The 24,709-nt window shown below is 33.9% G+C and overlaps 1 protein-coding gene across 1 annotated transcript in view; it reads right to left on the reverse strand.

The window, feature by feature from the left end:
* Positions 1-24,709, reverse strand: part of KIF18A (kinesin family member 18A) — a 70,009-nt gene that overhangs the window by 23,754 nt on the left and 21,546 nt on the right. Inside the window, exons 10-12 of the mRNA XM_065882604.1 lie at positions 21,567-21,731; positions 15,652-15,773; positions 8,479-8,714 (exon numbers count right to left, since the gene is read on the reverse strand). Coding sequence (XP_065738676.1) covers positions 8,479-8,714; positions 15,652-15,773; positions 21,567-21,731 — 523 coding nt within the window. The remainder of the gene's footprint in view (positions 1-8,478; positions 8,715-15,651; positions 15,774-21,566; positions 21,732-24,709) is intronic.

Raw genomic sequence — 24,709 nt, forward strand, 5'->3', positions numbered from 1 at the left:
ACATCTTTGTATTCAAGTAATTACAGGGGAAACAAACTTACATAAGAACCCTGTATTCAATCAGAATATCTGTACTATAAGAAACTGGTTCTACTAGTATCTTTTATTGTACTCTAAGATAAAATCACTGACATGGGGTGCAAAATTTAAGAAAAGGAAAGGTTAGAGACAGAAATATTACTAAATGTGAGTTTCCAGATGGATAATGAGGAAATCTTGACTTTTCATTTAATGTCAGAAATTTTATCAGTTCCATAATTAAACCCTGCTGCCGGCATCCCCACCCTGCATGGCACTCAGTGAGTGCTTTCTCTGTTTTCCAGACCCAAAATAGGTGCATGTTTTACTCCAAGTCAACAGACATGTAGTTTGGAAGCAAAGATTTTAAGTCAAATAAATATCTATCCCAAAATTAAGTACTGACATTGGTAAAGTATTAAAATTAACAAAATTAAAAAAGTTAATTTCTTCTTGAATAAGAAGTAATATAGGCTTATTAATATAAGAAAAATAAAATTAGTCTATATAACAACAATATAAAAACTAAGGATATCTTTAATTAACAAATGTATACGACATATATGAAGAAAATTCTAAAACTTTGCTGAGGAACGTACAAGAGGATATTCATATGGAGAGGCAAACTATTCTAGAGTGAGAAGATTTGACAGTAGGAAAATGTGAAGACAAAATTACTTTACAAAATTTTTAAAAGATTTTACTTCCTTGGAATCAGAAAAAAATGATTCTGACAGACATTTCTGAGTCAGGGACACTTTAAAAACAAAGAATAAAAAAGGGGGACCAGCACTGCTATATGTCAAAAAATACTATAAACTATTAGTTTTTAAAATAATAGTTACTAGCTCGAGGATAGACAAATAGGCAAAATAATAAGATAAAAATCCAATAAACAGAATTACCTATGACTACTGTATGTAAATTAATGGTGCCATAAGGATAGACTGTCAATATATTATACAAGAATGACTAGCTCTTTGGAAAAAAATTAAGTTAGAGTCTTGCCTGTTAACATATGTCAAAATAAATTTGGAGTAAATGGAAGCAAAAATTAAAAAAACTTATAGGTGAAAAGGCCTTTTGAGGAATAATTCCAAAGGCAGGGGGGAAAAAAAAACCAAATGAAGCTCTTTTATTAGATAAGAGTTTAAAATTTCAGTATTAAAAAGGACATCTCAAACAAAGTTAACAGTAAATGATAAACTTGAAGAATATACTTGCAACATGTATCTTACAGGAAAGAGTTAATATCCTTTGATGATCTCATCTAGTCCTATGGCTTTAAATATCATCTAAATGTTAACAATTCTCAAATTTATCTTTCAGTTCAGACTTCTAAACTCCAGATTCTTATATCCAACTGCTTACATGATATCTCCACTTGGATGTATCTTAGACAAATTTAAAATGCTCCAAATTGAACTCCTAATCTTCTGTCACCTCTACCCTATAAACCTGCTCCATCATCTCTTTTAAGGTGACTGGATTCTTTCAGTTGCGGAGTTCAGAAATCTTAGTCAATTTTGCCCTTTCTTTCTCTCACACCCCAAATCCAATTTGTCAGGAAATCCTGCTGGCTCTACCTTCAAAATATATTAGAATCTGACCACTTCTCACCAACTCCACTGCTACCAACCTGGTCGAGCTACCACCATCTTTTACTTGGGTTATTGCAATGGTGTCTTAAGTTTCAACCCTTGCCATATGACAATCTATTCTCAACACAGAAACCAGAGGGATCATATAAAAACATGACTAAGATATGTTACTTCTCTGCTTAGATCATGCCATAGTTCCGTTTAGTTCAGAGTAAAAGCCTATGTCCTTATAATGACCTACAAGGTTCTACATGATCTGCCTTTGTACTTTGATGTATCCTTACCATCAGATAAGTGCCTGGCACACAGTAAAAGTTCAATAAATATTACTGAATGAATGAATAAACATCCATATCTTAAGCTCTTGTAAATAAGTAACAATTTTTGCTATACATGACTATGTGAAAAAAAATGTTCAAATGATTGGCTAGGTCATTCACAGAAAATATATCCTTAAATAGATGGAAAAAAATACACTCAAGTATACTAGTAAGCAAAGAAAAAACAGAAAGAAGATAATATTTATGACTATTAAAGTGGCAAAGAATCAATAATTAATTAGCAAAGACAAAAGAGGGAGAGAGAACCCCAGATTTAAAAGGATTTAATAGATACATCCCAACCAATGACAAAGTATGGGCCTTGTCTGGATACTGATATAAAAAAGCTATAAAAAGAAATCATTTACGGGACAATGGAGGAAATTTGAACACTGATGGCATTAGTTATGAAAAGGGCATTGTGTTTTCTTTTAGAGACACTAAGATGTAAACGGAAGAAATGATATGTTGCCTGAGTTTTCCTTCAAAATAATCCAGTGTAGATATAGATGGCGTGGAGGAAAGTAGGTGGGGTTCTCAAGACTAGCCATGAGATAATTCTTAAAGTTAGGTGATAGGTACAGTACATGAGGCTCAGTATAGTTTTCTTTGTATTTCTATGTGTGTTTGAAAATGATTTTCTAAAAATTAAAAATATTTTAACACCAACAGCTGGAGAAGTTAAAAGGAGCTCATTTTCTTTTCTTTTTTTTAATCTTAAAAAGTATTTATTGATATCTCTCTGTAAGTGAATCAACTGGGTGTAAAGTGGCATAAACACAGCATTGAAAATCAGCTAAACCCCATAATAAAAATAAATTACAAAAAAACCCAAAAAAACAAAAAACCGAAAAACAAAGACAGTGAAAGAGAGAGAAATTCTTACAAAATTCGTTCAGGGGCTGTGATGCAACCTGGATTGACCACATCTAGACCCACACCTGGATGAGACATAAGTCTGGACACTCTTGGGGCTGAGAGGATTGGTGAGGTTGGGTGAGCAAATGCAGACCCTTTAAAGTAATACTGCATGGTACCCATTCCATGGGTCCCAAATCTCCAGGTTCAGGGGAATCTTCCTACAGCTAAAACATGCATGGGAAACCCAGAGGATGGTACACCGTGTGATCGGGAAAGGTTTCTAAAACGCACCTCATCTATTCATCTCCTGGTGCTCGGGTTCACCATTCCAGCCGCTTTACTAACAATCTCCCCACTTGGAGAATCAAGGAGCTCATTTTCTTACACTGTTCATGGGAGTTAAAATTGGTACAACCATATAGGAGAGGGAGAAGTTACTTAGCAATATATATTAGAAACTTTTAAAGAAGTGTAGATTTCTTGAGCCAGGAATTCCACTTTTAGGAATTTATCATAGGGGTAATCAGGCATGAGCACCAGGATAAATATATATTTGCTCACTACAATATTATTTATAATAATGAAAATTTATTAAACAACCTAAATTCCTAACAATAGAGTACAGATTTTATCAATTATAATCTCATCAGATTTTTAAAAACACAGTGTGTGTGTTTTAAATACAAAGAATGTAGCTGATCTAGTAAATACTTTTTAAAGCACCAGAAATAAAATATTCAAACCCCACAGCATTTAGTAATTTTGAAATTTAACAACAAAACCACTTGACATTACAGGAGTATAGGAAAAAAGTCAGTCGCACATGTATAAGCTTAAGATGAATGAGACACATTTGACTCATGTTTTGCTTGAGTTGAATTTTACTTCTAAAATTTGTTAAGACTATTTATTGATAAATTTTAGCAATATATGCTATTTGGCTATTGCTTCATGTCTTTAGAAATTCAAGAGTAAATTTCACTATTTACTTTTTAAAATGAACTATTTCAATATTCTAAGACTAAGAAAAATAAACATTTATAAATGGACTCACTTTATACCCCTTCCCTGTTATTCATCTTTGACTCTCTCTTCATAATGAATATAACATACATAATTCATGGAATGAACAAGACATATTAAGCAAATAGTTAATCTATAAAATCACTTGAATATTAAAATAATAAAGTAAGAACAAAACATAATAAAAACAAAACCTGCCTTCTGGTACATTTTCAGAAGAAAGTTCATGATTATAAAAGGTAACATAACCTCAATAGTCTTTCCTTTTGAATATGTTGTGAAAAAGAATTCAGAACCAAATAAATGTTTTGTTTTACTGTTGACAAGTATAGTCTATGCAATTACACTGTAAGTGAAATACAGATTTTTAAATAAGGGATAATGATCATCACATAGCAGGTGGTCAGTATTTCTCAATCTTGGTGTTAAAACTCTATTTCCTCTCCAACATCTTGAATGCACTATAAATAAAGAATCAAGGCCCCAAAGGTATGAGAGAATCTGAAAAAAAATCTTAAGCTTTCCTTCTAATGATCTCAACGAGGTCACTTCTGATGAGGATAATGCTTTATTAAGAGAAAAAGAATATACATATAACCCCAACTTGCCTGTCATCTTAATGTAAAGATATAGTATAGGAAACCTAATAATAAGAGACCTAGGTAATTCAGAGCAACCTCTCTACTGAAGGCAAGTAAAAAATCTGGACAAAATATAAAAAACACAGGCTTGAAGGCACAGGAGAGCTAACAAGATTGTGAAGAATTATAGGCAGGTATCAGGAGGAAGTTGAAGGCTCAGGAAAGTAATCTCTGCATTTACAGCTATTTTCCCCTCAAGGTTATTTGCTGATGCTGGAGGTGGCAGAACAGCTTAGTAGCATTGTTGAGAGCTTTGTAGGACTGGGATGCAGGAACCGGAATTTAGTGCCTACTAAAGGGAGTTCTTCCTAAACCCTCCCCAATTTGAGTTGGGGCACAGTTAAACTCCACAGGGTAAACTAGGAGTAGGCAGGTCCTCGCAGAAGCTGAAGTTCAGTTTCAAATTATCTCAGTCTCTAAAACTGGACTGAAATGATTTTAGACTGCTAATGCCAAAAGGAGCCTGGAATAAGCAAATATTAATCCTCTCTGAGGAAGACATTGTTATCAGAAGCCTCAAAGCATTTCTACAAACGATTCTGCAAATACATGTGGGATGCACAAAAATTATCATGCATTCAAGGAAATGCACGTGAAAGAAATCCAGCAGAAGGAGAACAGAAACAGACGCAGTGGGTTCTAGGCTTGGTAATTCTCAGGCACAGACTTCACCCACCGTATTCAGTGAGAATTTCTGCAAAGAAATGGAAACTATAAAGAAAGAATCAAATGGAAATTCTGGAATTGAAATATAACTGAGATAGGGAACTTGATGGATTTAAGAACCATTTGACACAGCTGAAAAGAGAAACTACAGAATATGTGAAAAGAAATTTCCAGGAAGAGAAAAAACAATGAAAAGCAGAAGAGAGTAAAAGTCATAGCTAAGACAATAAGAAGGTACCATGTAATATAATTGGAGTCTCAGAAGTAGAGAAGAGAATAAAAGTGGCAGAAGCAATATTTGAAGATATAATGGTTAAGAACTTTACAAAACTGCTGAAAAATAATGCAGACACAAATTCAGAGAGTCCTGTGAACCCAAGTAAGAGAGGGAGGAATAAAATAACATTTAGGCACAATACAGCAAAACTACTAAGACTCCAAAGACAAAGAGAAAACATTTTAGGAAGCCAGAAGTCAGATTATATTCAAAGGAGCAACACTTAGAATGAAAGCTGGCTACAAAAGCAACAACAAAAACCAGGAGATAATGAAATGATATCTTTAAAGTGCTAAAATAGAAGAACACCAAACTGGAATTCTGTACCCAGCTAAACAGTCTTCAAGAAAATAAGTAAGCTACATACATCTTCAGAAGTAATTGAGGTTATGAAATTTAAGATAGGGAGATTATTTTAGATTACCTGATGGGCTCAATCTAACCATATGAGCGCTTAAAAGCAAAAACTTTCTCTAACTGTAGGCAGAAGAGATGAGGCAGAAGGGAAGGTAAGAGAGATCTGAAGCATGAGAATGACTTGACCTGCTTTTGTTGGCTAGGAGATGAAGTGATGAAGAGGGCCACATGCTAGGGAATAGGGGTGACCTCTAAAAACTGAGTGCCTGCACAATGCCAGGTACTTTAGCAAGTTTGGACTTGCTCTGAATTCGAGCTGCCTGGCCAATAGCCAACAAGAAAACAGGGACCTCAGCCCTACAGCCACACAGAATTGAATTCTGCAAACAACCGGCATGAGCTTCGAAGCACATTCTCCCCCAGAAACTCCAGACAGGAGACCCAACTAGCTGACACCTTGATTATAGCCTGTGATACTTGAGGCAGAGTAACCAACTGAGCCTGCTGGACTTCCAATCTACAGAACTCTGAGATAATAAATCAGTGTTATTTTAAGTTGATATGTTTGTATTAATTTTTTAGCGTTGCAATAGAAGCCTGATATAAATGGAAAAATCCACAGTAAAAGATGAAGTTTTTAATAGTTCACCTCAGTATTTGATAGAACATGAATTAAAAAATAAGTCAGTAAGAACAAGATTTGAAGAACACAACCAATTTGACCTGACTTAATATATTCTTTAAAAGCATAATTGAAACATTTACACCAACTCTATGCTGGGCTTTAAAGAAGTCTCCACAAACTTCAAAGAATTAAAATCACTAAAAATAAGAGTTGCAAATTTAAAAAGAATATACATTAATTTAGTGTTACTGTTTTTACTTTGGGTTAAGGTAAAGATGAGACATAAACAAATGTAAAATCTCATAAACATTTGTATAAGAAAACTTTTGGAGAGTTTGACAGATCATCTTAATTAAAAAAAAATTATTTGTTCTCTGACCCAGCAAATTAGTTCCTAGGCAACTAGTACACATGCAGACACGGGAATACAGTAGTCTCCCCTTAACCAAGGGGGAAAACATTCCAAGACTACCAGTGGATACCTGAAACTGCAGATAGCACTGAACCATGTGTTTACTATGTTTTTTTTTTTTTTTTGCCTATACATATCTACCTAAGGTGAAGTGTAATTTATAAATTAGGCACAGTAAGAGATTAACAACAACAATTAATAATAAAATAGAACAATTCTAACAATATACTGTAATAAAAGTTTGTAACTGTGGACTCACTCTCTCAAAATATCTTACTGTACAAATTTAATGCCTTTTCCATCTGAACTAAGCACTTACCATGCATTGTGGCCATAACTTTTGCAATTTGAGGTTCAAGAGCAAAACTAACATGAATTTCTTCTTCCTTCTTCATGGCTTCATGGATAGAGTATTCGCTCTTCTCATAAATTTTAGCAACCACAGCACGTGATTTATTTTTCTTTCCTTATTAAGTCTAGAATTTTCACCTTTTCACTTAAAAGGAAGCTCTTTATGGCTTCTCTATGGCAAACCCAAATTGCTAGCATCACTACTCTTGCACTTTGGGGCCATTATTAAGTAAAACAATGGTTACTTAAATACAAGCACTGCAACACTGTGACAGTCGATCTGATAGCCAAGATGGCTACTAAATGACAAATGGGAAGAATATGATGGACAAAGAGATGATTCACATCCTGGGAAGGACAGAGTAGGGCAGCATGAGATTTTATCATGATACTCAGAACAGTGTGCAATTTAAACCTTATAAAGTTTTTATTTCTGAAATTTTCCATTTAACATTTTTGGACCTCAGCTTACTGCAAGTAACTGAAATGGTGGAAAGTGAAACTGCAGATAACTACTGTATATGGGCATGCTCTCTGTTCACCAATAGAACAATGGTTAAGTAAATGATGGTACATCTATTCTCACAACTATTAAAAAACATGCTAGATTCTTTACGTATGCACCCTAAAACTGTTCAAATAAACTAAACAAATAAAAACAGTTGTAGTTTAATATATATACAATATGCTAGCATTCATGTGAAATGTAACAAAAAGCTAATGAGTTAATTATCTAATACAAATATTATACACACACTGTAATGATAACCAAACTGTTAATAGGCATTCATCTCTAAGATAGCACAGAAGATTGAGGTTCTGGGAAAAGTTGAAGAGGGCACTCTACTGCTATAGAATCTGAATATTTTAAAAGCAAGATTATATGTTAGTTTTTCAATTAAAATGTCCCATGCACACTTTTATGAGAGCAGAGACATCAAGTGATCTGCCAACAGAAAAACAGTAAATTCTACACTGTTAGTTGATCTTAAGAACATACAAGATTGTTATGTATTACAGAATATAATATTCTTAATTATAATCTTCAGTCTTTAACAGAGGTTAAATTTTAAAGAAGGGTGGAAGTAAAATTATCTTATCAAAAAAAGGTAAAATAAAATAACTTTACTGCTAGAATTATTTAGAACATCAAGCATACTTACTCTTATACCTTTGAAAGATACTGGTTAATTGAAATGATTCTGAAGTTAATTCTCCCATTTTCACAAAATAGCAAACCTACTAAAAAACTTGATTGATATTGTAACAGAGGCTACTCCTTAGAAATAATGTTTATTTACTTAATGAAATAAAATCTGTACTTACAACAAGGAGAAGACTGAACTGGTCCAAGTTGTGGAAAGGTCATAAGAATAGAAACCCCTGGTAGATCATTTTGCTTTGCATGTTCAGTAGTTTGGTCAGCCCAAACCACCACTTTCTTCCTCTCTACCAAATGTTCAATTTCTTTGAAGTCAGACTCAAAAGTAGCATTTAACAGGCCAGATTCTTTTAATGCACAATACTGTTTTCTTAGGGCTGGAAGTAAAGCATTCAATACTCTGCATACAGAAGGTGACAAGAAAAGAAAGATAAATACTAAATTTTAAATACATTATTATGGTTCTATGCAACATCCAAAGTAATAGCAGATGATTAAAATGGTTTCCTGTACATATTTTCCTTTAGAATATTTCAATCAAATACCTCAAATATTCTTAATACATTAAGTATAGATTGGAAAGAATGTTGGATGGGAATTACAAGCACCAGGCTGTAGTCTCAGCAAGTCTTCACTTGCTTCTATATGACCTTGGATAAGGCACTACCTGAGGTTTCTCCTCTATAATGTGGGGTACGACTGGACAGCCACTACTTTCAATAGGAGATTGTTTTCAGAACTATGCAATATAATGTGGTTTACAAATCAAAAGTAGTGTTGTTATTGTTAGTAAATACTATGAGATTGAAATGAAATATTAATACACTGTCAAACGATGAAGGTCAATTTAGGTATATAAGATTTAAAAAATAAAAAATGAACAAAAGTCAACTTTCCTTGAAGTTAGCTCTTCATGAGCTAAAGCAATAGCTTTCAAAGCCATTCGAAGGAAGAATTGTGGAAAAGTATGGTGGGTACAGGAAAATGATGGGGCATTGGATTCTTGGCTCTGATTCAAAATCTCGCCTATTGCTGTCAATCAGAGCAGTACTAAATGCATCTTTTTATGTATTAGACCTCCATGAAGAGTGTTCACTGAAGAAATGCCAGAACTAAAAGTTATAAGTGGTTCCTAACTTTTATATCAACGAAGACATCAAACAACATGAATAATCTTGAAATGACTTAGTCCTGGTGTTCCAGCTGACTCATAACATCCAGAAGAATAGAACCATCTGAAGTAGGAATAGGGCAGTGGGAGAAGAATAGGCACTAATTTTAACACTTAAGGAAATAACTGCTTTATTATCTAAGAATCTTAAATATTTAGATAGCAGTACAAATAGTCTGTGACATTTTTCTTTTTGGTGATAGTGGGGAGTATGCCATTTAAGCCAAGTAGGTAACAATTGTAGGGAAAAGTCATTAATCAGAAAGTCAATAAAAACAGTTATTTACAACTGCTTTCCTTTTGGAAAGTCTAGAATTTTGATTCACCCTGCTAGGCACAGGGCACCTATTCAACCAGCTCCCAATAAAAATCCAGGACACTAAGTGTCAGCCTAACGAGATTCCAAAGTAGACGTCATTTGACATGGGTCATTACAACTTTTTTCTGGAGAACTTAAGCACAACTATGTGGGCCCACTGGATGAGGACACTTGAAAGCTTACCACTAACTGGTTTCCTTTGTTCTTTGCCCCATTCACCTTTGCCTTTTGCTGATTTTGTTTTGTATGCTTTTACTCTAATAAATCATAACTATGGAGTCAACTATATGATGGGCTCTGTGAGTCATCCTAGTAAATTATCAAACATGGAGGTGGTCTCAGGGACCCAGGACATATGTTATTTATGTATATATGTGTGCATGTATGTATGTTTGTATGTATTTATGCATTCATAAATTTATTTTTAAGTTTTTGGACTCGATATTGATATATATTGCAAAATGATCATCACAATAAGTCTAGTTAACATCTGTCACAGAATTCTTTTTCTTCTGATGAGAACCTTTAAGATCTACTTTCTTGGCAACTCTCAAATATGCAGTACAGTATTATTAACCATAGTTGCCATGCTGTACATTACATCTCCATGATTTACTTAATAACTGGAAATTTGTACTTTGTGACTCCCTTGACCAATTCCCCATCCCTGCCCCCAACACCCCACCACCAACCTGTATAATCTGTTCTCTGTATCTATAAACTTGGGTTTTGTTTTTGTAGCAATGAACACAGGTGTGCTTTATATTTTGTGTTAGTGTTTTCATTTTCTTTGAAAAAATACCCAGAAGTGGAACTGCTGTATTATATGACAGTTATTTTTACCTGCCTATGTTTTCTACTCAGGGTGTTATGGTTTCAGATCTTACGTACAAGTTTTTAATCTATTTTGAGTTAATACAATTTTGTGTATGGTGTAAGATATCCTTTGGCTTGTTGCTGTGCACTTTTCCCAGCACCATTTATTGAAGAGACTATCCATTCCCTATTGTATATTCTTGGCACCTTTGTTGTAAATTAATTGACCATATATGCATGGGATTATCTCTGGGATCTCTATTCTGTTCCATTGATCTATGTGTCTGATTTTGTGCCAGTACTATGCTGTTTTGATTATTATTGCTTTGTAGTATAGTTTTAAATTGGGAGTGTGGTCCCTCACACTTTGTCTTTCTCAAGAATGCTTTGGTTATTTGGAGTCTTTTGTGGTTCCACACAAATTTTAGAATTGTTTGTTCTAGTTCTGTGAAAAATGCCATTGAGTATTGATAGGGATTGTTCTAAATCTGTAGATTGCTTTGGGTAGTATGGACATTGTAACAATACTAATTCTTCCAATCCATAAGCATGGAATATATTTCCATTTATTTGTGTCTTCTTCAATTTCTTTCATGAATGTCTTATAGTTTTCAGTGTACAGGTCTTTCCTCTCCTTGGTTAAATTTATTCCTAGGTATTTTATTCTTTTTGGTGCAATTGTAATGGAATTGTTTTCTCAATTTTCTTTTTGATAGTTTGCTATTAGTGTATAGAAACACAACAGATTTCTGTATACTGACTTTTGTATCCTGCAACTTTACTGAATTTGTTTATTCTAATAGTTTTTTGGTTGTGTCCTCAGAGTTTTCTGTTTATAATATCATGTCATTGGCAAAAGTGACAGTTTTACTCCTTCCTTTTGAATTTAGATGCCTTTTATTTCTTTTTCTTGTCTGACTGCTGTGGCTGGGACTTCTAATACTACTTTTTTTAAAGTTAATTTTTATTGGGGTATAGTTGATTTAAAATGTTGTGTTAGTTTCTGCTGTTCAGCAAAGTGAATGAGTTATACATATACATATATCCACTATGTTTTAGATTCTTTTCCCATGTAGGTCATTACAGAATATTGAATAGAGTTCCCTGTGATATACAGTAAGTTCTTATTAGTTATCTATTTTATATACAGTAGTGTGTACATGTTGAATAAAAGTGGCAAGAGTGGGCATCTTTGTCTTCTTCCTGATCTTAGAGGAAAAGCTTTTCAGCTTTTCACCACTGAGTATGATGTTAGCTGTTGGAATGTCATATATGGTCTTTATTATGTTGAAGTATGTTCCCTCTATAATCACTTTGTTGCAAGTTTAATCATAAATGGATATTAAATTTTGTCACATGCTTTTCCTGCATCTATTGAGATGATCACATGATGCCTTATCCTTCATTTTGTTATCACACTGATTGATTTGCAGATGCGGAACTATCCTTGCATCTCTGGAATAAACCCCACTTGATTGTGGTGTATGATCCTTTTAAAGTATTGTATTGGTCAATTTGGTTTGCTAATATTTTGTTGAGGATTTTTGTGTCTATGTTCATCAGGGATATTGGCCTGAAATTTTCTTCTCTTGTTCTATCCTTGTCTGGCTTTGGTGTCAGGGTAATGCTAGCCTATAAATGAGTTTGGAAGTGTTCCCTCCTCTTCTAATTTTTAATTGAAAGAGTTTGAGAAGAATTGGTATTAACTTTTCTTTGAATGTTTGATAGAATTAACCAGTAAAGCCATCTGGTCCTGAACTTTTGCTTGTAGGAAGGTTTTTAAGTACTAATTCAATCTCCTTACTAGTAATTGGTCTGCTCAGATTTCTTATTTCTTCATGAGTCAGTCTTGGTAGGTTGTATATTTCTAGCAATTTATCCATTTCTAGGCTGTCCAATTTGTTGCTATATAATTGTAGTAGTCTCTAAGGATCCTTTGTATTTGTGTAGTATCAGTTGTAACATCTCCACTTTTACTTCTGATTTTATTTATCTGAGCCTTCTCTCTGTTTTTCTCCATGAGTCTAGATAAAGGTTTGTCAATTTTATCTTTTCAGAGAAGCAGCTCTTGGTTTCATTGATCTTTTTTGTTGTGTTTTAGTCTCTATTTCACTTATTTCTGCTCCAAGCTGTGCTATTTCCTTCCTACTACTAACGTTGGGCTTTATTCTTGTTTTTCTGTTTGTCTATTTTTTGATTTTGCTTTTGACTTCTTTGATGAACTGGTTGTTCAGTAGCATGTTGTTTAATCACTTGTTTGTAAAATTTCCAGTTTTCTTTTTGGAATCATTTCTAGTTTTATACCACTGTGGTCAGAAAATATGCTTAATATGATTTCAATCTTCTTAGATCTGTTAAGACTTATTTTGTGGCCTAAGATATGATCTATCCTGGAGAATGTCACATGTGCAGTTTAGAAGAATGTATATTCAGTGGCTTTTGTATGGAATGTTCTTTATATATCTGTAAAGTTTGTCTACTGTAACATGTTGTTTAAGGAAGATGTTTCCTTATTGATTTTCTGTCTGGATGACCCATCCATTGATGTGAGTGGGGTATTAAAGTCCCTTATTCTTACTGTATTGCTGTCTATTTCTCATTATGTTATTAATATTTGCTTTATATATTTAGGTTCTCCTATGTCAGGTGCATAAATATTTACAAATGTTATATCCTCTTGTTGGATTGACCTCCTTTATCATTATGTAATGCTGATCTTTGTCTCTTATTACAGTCTTTGTTTTAAAACCTATTTTGTCTGATATAAGTATAGCTACCCCAGCTTTCTTTTGGTTTCCATTTGCATGGGATACCTTTTTCCATCCCTTAACTTTCAGTCCGTGAATTGTCTTTATGTCTGAAATGAGTCTCTTGTAGGCAGCATATAGATGGGGCTGGTTTTTATATCCATTCAGTCACTGTCTTTCGACTGGAGCATTTAGTACATTTACATGTAAAGTAATTATTAACAGGTATGTACTTACTGCCATTTTATTAATTCTTTTTTGGCTGTTTGGTAGTTCCTCCGTCCCTTTCTTCTCTTGTTCTCTTCCTTTGTGGTTTGATGACTGTCTTTAGTGGCATGCTTAATTCCTTTCTTATTATTTTTTGTGCATCTACTCTAGGTTTTTTTGTGGTACGAGGGCCTCTCACTGTTGTGGCCTCTCCCGTTGTGGAGCACAGGCTCTGGACGCGCAGGCTCAGCGACCATGGCTCACGGGCCCAGCCGCTCCGTGGCATGTGGGATCTTCCCGGACTGGGGCACGAACCCGTGTCCCCTGCATCGGCAGGTGGACTCTCAACCACTGCGCCACCAGGGAAGCCCTCTATTATGGGTTTTTGCTTGGAAGTTTCCATGAGGCTTACATATAACAACAAATTTAAAACAGTCTATTTAAAGCTGGTAGCCACTTAAATTCGAATGCATTCTCAAGGTCTACGTTTTCATCCCCCACCACATTTTATGTTTTTGACGTTATATTTTATATCTTTTTATCTTGTGTATTCCTTAAGGAATTATTGTAGTTAGTTATTTTTACTACTTTCTTCTTTTAACCTTCATACTAGCTTTATAAGTGATTGATGAACTCCTTTAGCTCTTGCTTGTATGGAAAACTCTTTTATTTCTTCTTCAATTCTGAATGATAACTTTGCGAGGTAGTCTTATTGGTTGAAAATTTTTTTCTTTCAGCACTCTGAATATATACTAAATCTTTTTGTTTGTTTGTTTCCACTCTATAAGCTCAGGCTAAGACAGTTCATCACACCTATTATTTTTTGTTATTTAATCCTTTTAAAATTGTTATAGGGAAAGTATAATTTAACATATAAGAAAACTAAGGGTTAGTGAGGTAAAATAATTTATGCAAGGTTATAGTGCTCATATAAACTAGAATTCAAGACCAACTCTAAAACTCATACTCTTTCTACTATATTGTATTGCCTCTGTAATGCTCTGGTTCACCAATTTTCAAAGTTAGAAATCTTTTTGCCCATTTTGAGGCAAAAATGTATCTTAAATATATTAATCTATTTGTATGGTATATCAAATACAGTATGGTCAAAATAAATTAATGTTTCTTTGATAAGTTTAACTCTTGCAGGTGGTGTGAGTACAAGTAAATGAATGTTCAATGTATGCTCTAGGTATAAATATAGAAAGTATGGGGAGAGCAGGGTGAGCTTCTATCCACAGGATAATATTTCCCTAAAGTTTTTCCTTCCCTTTTTCTTATTCTTTTAAAAAATAACTATTCTAATATAATTTCCTTTAAATCAAAAGTATGGAAAATTAATTACCAGTTATTTGAGAACACTAGAAGAACTCCAGTAGAATTTTAGATTGGCAGAAAGCCCTTAGAGAAATAAATTTCTCATTTTTACAGAGCATGAAAGTGACACCTAAGGAGTTGATTGACATATCCAAGGTAATAAAAGATCAAGTTATACTTTTTTACTATTATGTTTCAAAAATTAAAAGGTGTTACTACTGAGTTAGTAGAGAGAGCATGAAAGAGCTACTATAGCATCACTTAAAACTTGGGACATGATGTTAAAAAATATACACTTTTAATAACTTCATTTTAATGATAGCAAAAAATCATTCTGGAATTACGAATGCTGAAAAACTGTCTACTTAAAAATTCAGTTGGTATTAATAGTAGTAGTTTCTACGAGGGGACAAGGATGGCTAGAGGACACGTAGAAGACAGACTCTTTCACTGTAGAGGCATCTTTGAAATTTTGTATTATATGACATACATTACATAAAAATAATAAATTAAAAAATGTTTTCAAAACTATAAAGCACTATAAAAACTTAGTTAGAGGAGAAGAACAACATCCTTTATACTTTCTCGGTGTTTTCTAAGTCTGCATGATTTCTGATGCTGGCAGACACTTAAAAAAAAATATGTACCTTGTACTGGATAAAATTAAATTTTCTGGCAATGGAAAACTAAACTTCTATGCTTCAGGTTCCTTAGGTCTATAGTATTAAAATTTTTAGAACAGGTAAATCCATGTACTTACGCCTCTGTCTGCCTGTGTTGCTGTTCTTGAAGACAAGCTAGATCCATCATATGTTTAATTTGTGCTTTCAAATCTTTGTTCTGGAGGTGCAAATGGTGGCAATGAAGTTCTTTATTGAGTTCCTGGGGAAAATAATACACACTATACCTCAGATTCATTTAAAAATGTTAAAATTAAATCAATTTTAATAAAACTTATTTTATATTGGTGTCAATAGTTTTAATTCTTAAAAATATGAAGTGGTATGTTTAGGAACAATTTGAAAAACAAGTGTTCTGGTACAGGTGGTCTATGATTTACAAGTTTCAAATTTCCTCAGAAACTGAACATCAGGAATTTTACTGTAGTGACAGTTTCTTGGTCTATCCAACTTGTCCATAATACTTTGAAAGTACATGAATATGGCCCATTTTTGCTTAAATGTCACTTCTTCAGGGAGGCTTTTCCTAAGCTTCACATTTAAAGATGGACACTCTCCACCCCTGATAGTTTCTGCCATAGCATTGATTAGTAACTATTCCATTTATTTATTTTTCGTAGATTCTCCATATTAGAACGTAAGGTATACCACCAGGACAGGGGCTATGTCAATACAATAAAAGTTTCATACAATAAAAATCTCTTGGGGGGCTTCTCTGGTGGTGCAGTGGTTGAGAGTCCGCCTGCCGATGCAGGGGGGCACGGGTTCGTGCCCCGGTCCGGGAAGATCCCACATGCCGTGCAGCGGCTGGGCCCGTGAGCCATAGCCGCTGAGCCTGCGTGTCCGGAGCCTGTGCTCCACAACGGGAGAGGCCACAACAGTGAGAGGCCCGCCTACCGCAAAAAAAATCTCTTGGGGAATTCCCTGGCAGTCCAGTGGTTAGGGCTCCATGCTTCCACAGCAGGGGGCATAGGTTTGATCCCTGGTTGGGGAGTTAAGATCCCACATGCCGCGAGGTGTGGCCAAAAAAAAAAAAAAAAAAAAAAAAAAATTCTTACCTTCATCCAGTCTTGGTATAAGCTTAATTCTAGGCCAAAAGTGTCATATATGGTCTTTATTATGTTGAAGTATGTTCCCAGCTGTGTTCTCTAATCTACCACCTAAAATTACTTATCTTTTCTCAAATCTACTAAACCTTAAGTATGGAAAATGTCAGCTAAGTGGATACACTAAAGTATGAATGGTAATAATCCAGTAGCATTCTCAGAATCTTAAATTGGAAAAATTTTAGTTAATAAAATAAAACGGAGTGAAATATTTTGGACATTGTAAGGGGCTGAGACAAAAATCCTATAATCAGGGGAGCTGTGCCTAGAAACTTCCTACAGATAATTCCCATAATCCATTTTAGGTTTTCAATACTCCTTCTCAACCTGCAGTTGGCCACTGGTTCTCTGTAAGCTTAAAGTTATTTTTTTCTTTTTTGTAATACTTCCTAAGCTAGTGGTGGGCACTATGACAGGGAAACAATGTAATTCTATGTGTCTGAGATATAGTAAAATTGGGGGTTGTTTATTCACATGATTCATAATTATATTTCAAGAAATACAGCAAGTATTTTAGAGCAAACTCTCTTTAGGGAGTCAGGATGATATGGTTAGAGCATTGGCCTATGAATCAGGTGATTTTAGAGATGGCTCAACTATGACACAAATGCTACCTAGAACCCAAAATATGGTCTTTATGGATATCGGTTTACTTGACTAAAATTTAAGAGCTTGCCTAGATGATCTCTTTAGTCTTTTCCAGTCAAAAAATTCAACGACCCTAAAAGTATGACCATGTTTGTCAAATATTCCACCTTTTCTCTTAAAAAAAAAACAAAACCCTTCTTTATTTACTCCCTCTGTTAATCCTATTGTTTTATCTTCTTGCACCACTCTTAAAGAGACAAGCCTTGACTGTATAATTATTTTACTCAATAATTGTTCTTGGCTAGTTTGTTGTCTTTGAAAAACCAAGTTTACAATTTGAATCTTTTTCTTGTTTTGATACACTAATGACTGAATCTGATTGGAAGCGCATAGCCTATTATGAGAGCTACAGGGAGGTTAGTAATAGCTGAAGTAAGAATATAGTGAGAGGCAATATATAAAATGTGAAAGGTCTTCAGGTGCCATGCCAGACCTGGGAAATCATAACAGAGTTTACATTAGGGAGAAAGTACTGAAGAGTGATATGATCGGAGTTACCTTTTAGAAAGCTCATTTTGCTTGCAGTAGAGAGAATGAATTGCAGTAGAATACGAATGGAAGCATAAAGGTCAAATGTACCAGTCCAATAATGGGGGCTGGGAATCTGAATTAGGGTAGTGGCGGGGGAGATACAGAGAAGTGGATAAATTCGTGAGGTTAAGAGGTAGATAATGCAGGAGGGTATAGAAAAAAGGGCAGCAATTTGAAAGTCGCAGTACTGGATCTCTGTCCAGAGTTGTACAACTGTGGATAAATCTTTTCACAAAGTTATGTCTCAGTTTGTTTATGTAAGAAATAATGGCTTATACATAGATAACTGTTTCAGCTGTGAAAATATCCACAGGAAAAAAAAACTGAGAGTGGGATTAGGATGATGGGAATGGAAACAGCTTCAATTTTAATTTTTTCAAATTATTTATAATAAAATGCATTAAAAAACAAGAATTTAAAAATCAATTCCAGATTCATATTCAGGTGTGAAAAGTCCTGCTTAAAAGAGTAATAGAAGACAGATTATTAGAAAAATTAGATTTGACCATGGTAAAAAATTTATTGAAAATAACCTGAACAATATTAACTTTATAAATGCTACTAAGTAGCCAAAAAAAAAAAATAGCAATAATAATACTACTAAAAAGAATACTGTACCATTTTAAAAATTGGGAGCTTAAGATAAATATGGGAAAACAAAGGCAAACTAGTAAATATCTACAATTGATTTTTTTGCTTCTTTTAATATTAAAAAGTTCTTAAGTACTCCTCTAGTTGGAGTTGGGCTATATTTTAGATTGTTGATTACACAAATGTACTAGATTATAAGTATAATGTAAATTAAGCAAGGCTATTGTGAGATGAAAATAACATTTTAAAATGTATATCTATTAATTCTTTTTATGAATATAATGCCACTTGAACTGTACACCTAAAACTGGTAAATTTTATGTTATATTTTACCATATGCCAAAAACATTTTTTAGACCCTTCATGAGAAAGTTTTTGCTCACTAGAATGGCTAAATATTCTATTAGAACATCATGGCCGTAAGTAATAGTAAAGAAAACTAACCAAGAAATACATTGTCATTTTGACAATGATCACCTTGAGAATAAGACTTCTTTAGATATACATAATCTCTAACAAATAAGTGAAACATGACAAATATAAGTGAAACAAACCAAAAACTACTATAAACATTCAATATCTGCTACCTTTTCAAGAGAAACAGCTCTTGCGCACTGAGTGAGAAACACTCATTTGGCCAGGATATCAGCTGTTTTCTCTGAAAACATATCCAGACTGTGGCTTGGGGACCCTGACAAGTACTTTGATGGAGGCTGTTGCATTCTATGATGGGCCTCTACAGCTTTAGATTCTCAGATCAAGCATGGAATTTCAGACGTTACCGCTTGAAAGCCTAGTTAATCCCTATTATAGTTTACTGATTAATCATTGTTTTTTTTGCTTATTCCTTTGAAGTCATGTAAATATGTCCATTACGTAATCTTAAGAGGAATATGGCATTTTAAAATAAGTGCGCGTTAGCTTTCTTCTAGAGCAGATATCCTTAATGTTGTATTAATGGAAAAATGACCAAAAAAAAAAAAAAGTAAAATTGTATGAATGTGACCCCCCCCCGAATCGTCCATCTAGGAGAAGATCTATATATAGCTCTTTAATCAGATTCTCAAAGGCATCTATGACCCAAAAAGGTCAGAAACACTGTTCTGGAGGAAAAATAGCAAATGTATTTTATAATACAGCTAATGCTGCTGTGTTCCTTTTGTACACACCTTTCTTTGGCTATTGATGTCTATGATGTTGTGGCTTAGAATATTAAACTATTATTTATCAACCACTCATTATGTATTAAGTGGTGCTAGGCCTTTGCATACAGCATTTTATTTAAGTTCATAATGCCTTAAATATATTTTAAAGATGAGAAGTTAAGACAGTGAAGTTAAACAACTTGCCCCAAGTTATATGGTTAGTGTTAGAGTTAGTATTCAACACAACTATTAGAGTTAGTATTCAACACAACTATCAAATAATGGAATTACCAACCACTTCAACTCCAGTGTCTATCCTCTATCCAATATTTACATTCTTGCTATAAGGAATATTAATCTTCTAAAGTGCTTTGTCAATTAAGTTAAGTTATAAAATCTCATTAAAGTATGCTTTGCACTACATTTAATATTCAATCTACTGAACTAACTGGCTGGCATACTTTCATCAAGATATTGTGAAGACTTCTAGGACTGCTGAGTGTCGATTAAACTGTTGGTTGGCCCTCAATGAATTTCCACACTAAAGAACTATTCAGTCTCTGTTTATCCTTGGCCCTCTTCTTAGGAAACAAGGTATCTGTTGCTCCCTGCTCCAATTTTACTACCTTGAACTGTCATCATTCACTACTCCTGCTAGTCTCCTCTCCCTTCAGTCTGAGCTTCAGTGTTAAAAGGATGGACATTTATATCGATTTTCCTAGTCATGATGCATTGGTTAATATCTTTAAATTATAACAAAAAATTGATATCTTTGAATATTAACAGTCACTAGCTGCATTCATTTGTACTGAATATTTTATACTCCATTTCACCTGTATTTATTTTCAGTTTAATGCTTTTATAGAAATTTTAAGATTTCAGAGCTGATACATAATATAGACTTTCAGAAGAGCATCATCAAATTAAAGACTTTAGATACTCTTCTTTTAAAAAAAAGAGTATAAAAAAGTTGTTCTTTTAAAGTATTAGGTATTTAGAGATCAAAGTTAGTTACTTTGTAGCAGTTTGTTTGCTAGCTGCTTATTCCATATTAATTTTCCCCTTCTTTCTTATTAAGAGAACTCTAATTTTGTTCAGGATGATAATATGTCCAGCAAAACACTCACCCTTCCAGATTCCCCTGTATCTAGGGATAGCCACGTGACAGTTCTAGTCAATTCAGATATGTCTGTTAGGGATTTCTGGAAAAGTTTTTGCTTTCCCAATACAGATGTCTCTCTCCCCTTTCTTTCATTCCTCTTCTGGCCTAAGTGTGAACTCAAGACTAAAGATGAAATAGTGTTATCACAACTATGAAAAGAAAAGTATAATGATGACACTGAAGACATTTGGGAGGTACTTTATTAGGAATGAACTGCATACTTCTGTAGCTTACTACTGTTAAGGGAGAAAACTATCTGTAACATTGTAGCTGAACACAATTCTGATCTGATTCAGCCATTAACCATCATTACCCATCGCTACTCTTTATAAATATAAACTTTTGCCATTCTAGGTGGAATATCTTCAGTTTAGTACATAAACATAAATGCATACAGCTTTCAAACTGGCTTTCTTTAGCTATAATACAAATAATGCTGACCACATTTAAAACTATTTTTGCACAAAATATCAAGTATTAAAACAAACTTAAATTACCTACATGATGAAACCTCAAGTACAGTCTGAAATAGAATTACTTCATTCTAACTTAAGAGCTCCTCATAAAAGGATGCAATCACTTAAGAATAACATTTAAAAGTAACTACTCTTCTGAAAGTACAAGAAAGGCAAATCTAATAGGTAATCAGGGAGGCAGAAGGTATATTCAGTTAAAAACAGTAAAATGAGTCAAATCTCCGGGAGATGGACCAAAAGTTGTCTTATGAAAGATATTTACTCAATAACAAAGACAATGGGTTTAATGAACTCAGTTCTTAGAAAATAAATCTGAATATACAAACACATATGTACCTTTGGAATATGACCATTTTGACCTAAGAGTCCCATTTCAGTTTCCACACGATGGAGCCAATTAGTATTCTCATCAAATTGCTTCAGTTCCTCTTCCTTTTTCTTCTCCAGGTAGCAGCGGCGAGTTTTCAACATTGCAAGTCTATGATCTCTTTTGCAAGTGGCCTGAAAAATAATGCATTTAATAGTCAACCTTTTATGATACGTGATGTATGTGATATTAGTACAGTAGTATATTTCCTTTTAAGTGTGCTATTGTTGTCTATTAAATTAGGCTATACTTTTGTACTTAAAGCTATTTCTCCTCTGAAATCTCACAATACTACTGCTTGCAGGAAAACAGGAAATTGAGTTGTGAGTCATTTTTATAAAATTACATGTTGAGAGTTTATGACTTTAAGAAATACAATGGCCAAATTGAAGACTATCACATTTTTTTTTTTTGCCAAAATACATTCCTTTAAATGTTGCATTTGAAAAGTTCATGTGAGGCCTGATAAATCTCATGATTTCCTTACTCAAAACAAAATAGATACATGTCCTGCTCTTGTCTTTCCTTCAGTTTGAAAGATGTGAAGAAGTAAAGTATTCTATTGTTGTGGTTTTGTCTACAAGGCCTTTAGATTGGCTGTTGCCAATGAAAGAAAAGAGAGCTTATATCCAGGTGTCATAAACATCTGATCTCGCCTGATGGTTGGTTCAGGACACATACTGGATAGTCCAAATATTTTCGGTGTTTTACCTACACATGAATTGAGATCAAAACTGGCCTTCTGGTTTTTTACCCCAAGGGTCTTGCACACTATCATGGGCACTGTGGGCCAGAACAGCTTGACCTCTTTGGACTATTTTCCAAAAGACACTAAACTCAATAATCATCAGATTTGATAGCTGGACCTGAGACAACAGATCCCCAAAGATTAGAACAAGCACTTGTAGCTGGTTTTGGAAGTAGGGATGAACACATCCTATGAAAAAAAATGAAAAATGGAAAGAAAAATGAAAAAAGGAGCAGGAACTACATTTGAACTTGATTAAAAACCTACTCTCTTTAGGAGATTAAGTTCTACTTCCTTATTATCTTTAATAAAAGAAAAGGTAAGTTGACATTTTGAGGAAAAGCCAGCCATTAAAGAAATTTGCAAAAATAGGTAATAATGTCACTCTTCTCACTACCTCTTTTTGTTTTAGAAAATAATTAGTTATTTTTCATTAAAATGTTACGTTGTCATGCAATGGGTAATTGATTGTTCTTAAGTTAGCTAATACATAACGTATTTTTGTAAATTTCAGTTTAAATTTCTAATAGAACATTGGTAGATGAAATCCACATAAACAAAAGCTCTTTGGGGTCCTAAATATTTTATTTTAAAGCAGAAAGGGGTCGTGAAGCCTGGAAAGTTTAGAGCCACTGGTATCCAACAGAAGGTAGCATATGTGGCTTCTTGACTTTCTTCTGCTATTCAGCAGGTGTGAAAACTTAGGCAAGTCAATCTCAGTGGCTCTTCAGTCACCTTATTTGAAAAATGAACATAAAAGTACTGTACCTGCCTGAAGGAAGGCATTATATCAAACTACCTTTATTTTCCTTTAATGTTTAAAAATGTTGTAGGTACTCTTAGAAACCAGGGCAGGACATGATCTGCAGGTCTGATGGCAGTCAATATTTAATACCAAAAGATCCTGACTAAAAATCCCAGAGGGTATGTTTTTTGAGTTTGTACTTCTAATGTTCATCAAATGTAGACTCTATGATGGTTCTCCATGGGGACATTTTCCATCAGGGTAATTCTTATTGAATTACTGTTCTGAAATAAGTACCAAGTAAGTGTTTGGAAATAAATTCTAAAATATGTATGTTAAACCCTGACATTAAAGTTAATTGTTTCCCATTAAAGTTTCAAAAAAGCTTTACATATTTTATTAACAAAATCTCCAGAATAACGCAAAAGGTCTCGAGTGAGAATAAGCATGAAATTCTAAAATTTAGGTATTATTATTGCTTTGTGCAAAAGAACTGACTGTTAACACGGTAAACTGATTATTTCACTGAAAATAATTTGTGTATTATCTTTATATGACTATAAATTTACCCCGGAACTTCACTTTAATACTACTCTCAGAGTCCATACTCAAGAACCATTTATAGCTTAATCAGTGAGATTCTTTCAGCAATTATGAGAGTAAACCTCTTCAGAGAGGGTCCAAGACAAATCTAAAATTCCTTGACCTAGCAAGCAGTTTAGTAAAACTATAGTTTGACACTTCTGTGAGAACACACTCAGCCTCTAGATGTCTTTCTATGTTTTTCAATAGTTTACAACCAATAAACTTAAGAGGTTTTATTCTCATTGCTTAGGTAAGTCTCATTAGCTATTAGACTCAGCTAATCTTAGTCTCGTAAGAATAGCTATAAGAATTGGAACATAGATTGAAATGACCAAAAGTGAGATATCAGAAAAGGCAAGTGGGTTGAAAAAAGCAGAATAAAGATGAAAACAGAAAAAGATTACAGAAACCAGCCAAAGCCATTTCCTTACTCTATGTCTTAATGTTTCCAAGCATGCACATTCACAATTCAATGGGGTAAGTAAAACAGGCTAAAATAACCATGATTTAAATTAGCTTGGGATTAAATAGACCAAACTTACTAATTGTACTAATATTCTAATGTTCAAAAAATGGCAATCTGATTCTAAGCTCTGATAATACACTACTCATTTGCTTCAAAGACTGCCTTTTGACTACACAAATAGACCGTATAATTCTTGGCAACCAAAGCTTCCACAATTTGGCCTTTTATTCTATCCGGAATTGACTAATTCCCAATATAGCAAAATATATCTTATATCATGTGCCATTTTCAATCTATTTATAGTGGTTAACTCTGGCAACTTCAGATTCAGAGAGAAAGAGTGCTGTAATCAATCAATGATATCTGCTATGGGTAAAGCAGTGGGAATTGGCAGGAAGTGTTGAGAGTATAGTTATGTACTTCCACATACACTGACCTACAAATATGCTGTGTTCTGGTCAAACTGGTGTCCTCATTTGAATACACTATTCCTTTTATTCTTTTCCCTCTAATATTCTCATGCAACGCCCAGTATAAATCTCATCTCTCCACTAGGAAGCCTTTCTCC

The sequence above is a fragment of the Phocoena phocoena genome, chromosome 8 (genome assembly GCF_963924675.1).
Source record: "Phocoena phocoena chromosome 8, mPhoPho1.1, whole genome shotgun sequence".
NCBI classification, from domain to species: Eukaryota; Metazoa; Chordata; class Mammalia; order Artiodactyla; family Phocoenidae; genus Phocoena; species Phocoena phocoena.